This window comes from Pogoniulus pusillus, chromosome 42, assembly GCF_015220805.1.
Source record: "Pogoniulus pusillus isolate bPogPus1 chromosome 42, bPogPus1.pri, whole genome shotgun sequence".
Taxonomy (NCBI): domain Eukaryota; kingdom Metazoa; phylum Chordata; class Aves; order Piciformes; family Lybiidae; genus Pogoniulus; species Pogoniulus pusillus.
In genome coordinates this window covers 408,598-411,503 of record NC_087305.1, presented here as the reverse complement: position 1 = coordinate 411,503, position 2,906 = coordinate 408,598, and the positions used below count along the sequence as shown (strand labels likewise).

Below are 2,906 nucleotides of genomic sequence, written 5' to 3'. Positions count from 1 at the left end.
ATGTCTGATGAGGAAGGGCTGAGAGTCCTGGGGGTGTTTAGCTCAGAGAAGAGAAGGCTGAGAGGGGAACTGGTCAATGCCTGTCAACACCTGAGGGGTGGGTGTCAGGATGGAGCTGCCACCTGTTTGGTGGTGCCCAGTGGCACGATGGGCACAAGCTGGAAGGCAGGAGGCTGCACCTCAACTGGAGGAGAAACTTCTTTGGTGTGAGGGTGCTGGAGGCCTGGAGCAGGCTGCCCAGAGAGGTTGTGGAGTCTCCTTCAGTGGAGGCTTTCAGAACCCACCTGGATGTGTCCCTGGGTGCCCTCCCTGGGTGCCTCTGCCATGGCAGGGGGGTGGGACTGGGTGATCTGCAGAGGTCCCTCCCAACCCCTCCCGTTCTGGGACCCTGTGAATCAAAAGCTTCTTCACAAGACTTGCTGCCCCCTCCCAGGAGCTGCCAGGCTGGGGGAGGACCTTGGGCTAGAGGGAGGTGTCCCTGGTTGGAACTGGATGATCTCTGAGGTCCCTTCCAACCCAAGCTGTGAATCTCTGCCAATCCACACTCCTGCCCTCCCCTGTGACAGAGAAGGGCACAGACTCCTGCCAGCCCCACAAGGAGCTTTGGGGTTGGGGGGGCAAGAAACCCTGAACATTTCTAGTGCACAAAACCAAGCTGAGGACTGACTTCTCCTCCTGTTTCAGTCCTGACTGGGTCTGAGGTCTTTGCTATGGAAGAAGAGCAGAGATCCCATCCCCACTTCCACAGCCCTTCGCTTCCTCCTTCGGCCAGAGCACCAAGCAGAGCTGAAGCAGCCTGTTGTGAGTGCAGGGCATTTAATAAGTTAGTGAGCCACCTGCTGAGGGCTGCTGGCAGGGCTCAGCTCCTGCTCTGCACAGACAAGGCCAGGGTGGGTGTTCCTCAGCACGCAGGTGGTGTAAGGGCACCAGCAGGTGACACTCCTTTGCCTCAGGTAGGGTTTGCTTCCTTCTCCACATCCTCCTCGTCATCCACGACCTGAAAGCAAAGCCAGAAGAGAGCAAACTCAGCCCCTGAAGGCTGCAGAGAATCACAGAAGGGTTGGAAGAGACCTTTGAGATCATCCAGGCCAGGCCCTCACCTGCAGCTCACAATCCCAGCTGCTGCTGCTGCTGAGCTACTGCCACTGCATCGCCTCCCTCAGCACCACACCTCCAGGGGTGGGGACTCCACCACCTCCCTGGGCAGCCTGGGCCAGGGTTTGGCAACCCTTTCTGTGAAGAAATTGTTCCTCATGTCCAGCATGAACCTCTCCTGCTGACTCCTGTTCCCTGAGAGCAGAGCCCAACCCTCACCTGGCTCCAGCCTCCTTTCAGGCAGTCATAGAGAGCAATGAGGTCTCCTCTCAGCCTCCTCTTCCCAGGCTGAGCATCCCCCAGCTCCCTCAGCTGCTCCTCCCCAGCCCCTGCTCATTCCATCCAGTCCCTTGGAGTGCCAGCAGGAGGGAGAATGGCTTTGAGAATGGCTGGGAGAGTAGAGATGAGGGAGAGATTGGTGAGAGGGAGGGTGGGGAGAGACTGGCACAGGTTGCCCAGGGAGGCTGTGATCTTTGATCACATTCTGGGATCCTCTGCACCACAACCTCCCTGAGCTACCTGTGCCACTCTCTCTGATCACATTCTGGGATCCTCTGCTCCACAACCTCCTTGAGCTACCTGTGCCACTCTCTGATCACATTCTGGGATCCTCTGCACCACAACCTCCCTGAGCTACCTGTGCCACTCTCTCTGATCACATTCTGGGATCCTCTGCTCCACAACCTCCTTGAGCTACCTGTGCCACTCTCTGATCACATTCTGGGATCCTGTGCTCCACAACCTCCCTGAGCTACCTGTGCCACTCTCTGATCACATTCTGGGATCCTCTGCTCCACAACCTCCCTGAGCTACCTGTGCCACTCTCTGATCACATTCTGGGATCCTGTGCTCCACAACCTCCCTGAGCTACCTGTGCCACTCTCTCTGATCACATTCTGGGATCCTGTGCTCCACAACCTCCCTGAGCTACCTGTGCCACTCTCTCTGATCACATTCTAGGATCCTGTGCTCCACAACCTCCCTGGGCTACCTGTGCCACTCTCTCTGATCACATTCTGGGATCCTGTGCTCCACAACCTCCCTGGAGGTGTTCCAGGCCAGGCTGGATGAGGCCTTGAGCCACCTGTGCTGGTGGGAGGTGCCCCTGCCCATGGCAGGAGGTTGGCACTGGATGGTCTTGAAGGTCCCTTCCAACCCATTCCATGGATCTGTCAATCCTCTCTCTCCAGCTGCTGGCAGCAGAGGCTGGGGATTATCAGCACCTCTGCCCCAGAGCCTCACTGCTGCTTCCAGTGCAGCTCAGCACCCCCAGGCCCTCTTCTGCAGAGCCTGGCAGTGCCCAGCACAGTTTGGTGCATGGGGCTGGGCAGAGCTCTGTGCCTTTAGCTTGTGACCCTGTGCTTCAGTGGGGCTGCCAGCTGGGAGGGAGCAGAAGCAAGCAGCTGGAGTCAGCTGCCAGCAGCTCACCTGCTCCACACCTTCCACCTCGGGGATGTAGAACTGCAGCATGTTCTGTATCCCATTCTTCAGGGTGATGATGGAACTGGGGCAGCTGGTGCAGGAGCCCTGCAGCTTCAGCTGCACGATGCCATCCTCAAAGCCCTTGTAGATAACATCTCCACCATCTTCTTGCACCGTTGGCCTGATGGAACACAGCACTCAGAGTGAGTAAACCAGGAGTGGCTGACAGAGAGCCCCCAGCAGAGAGCTGGACTCACGCTCAACACACCCAAAGAGCTGCCAGGGGCCAAAGCTCTTTCTCTGCAACTGCCCAAGCCACAGCTCCAGCAGCTTCAGTTGGCACAGAGATCCCCAGCATGGAGGGGGTGGGAAGGGACCTCTGAGGCTCA

At 58.0% G+C, this 2,906-nt stretch overlaps 1 protein-coding gene across 5 annotated transcripts in view; it reads right to left on the bottom strand.

Annotated features, from left to right (window-relative positions):
- Positions 1 to 799: 799 nt before the first annotated feature.
- The window catches only part of NFU1 (NFU1 iron-sulfur cluster scaffold), a 27,685-nt gene continuing 25,578 nt past the window's right edge, over positions 800 to 2,906 (bottom strand). For 4 of the 5 annotated variants that reach the window (XM_064175605.1, XM_064175610.1, XM_064175608.1 and 1 more), the window contains 2 exons: positions 2,524 to 2,698; positions 800 to 997 (listed from right to left, as the gene is read on the bottom strand). In XM_064175605.1, the coding sequence (XP_064031675.1) occupies positions 950 to 997; positions 2,524 to 2,698 (223 nt within the window). In that variant the 3' untranslated portion in view covers positions 800 to 949. The remainder of the gene's footprint in view (positions 998 to 2,523; positions 2,699 to 2,906) is intronic. The other variant, XM_064175606.1, reaches the window with a different exon arrangement.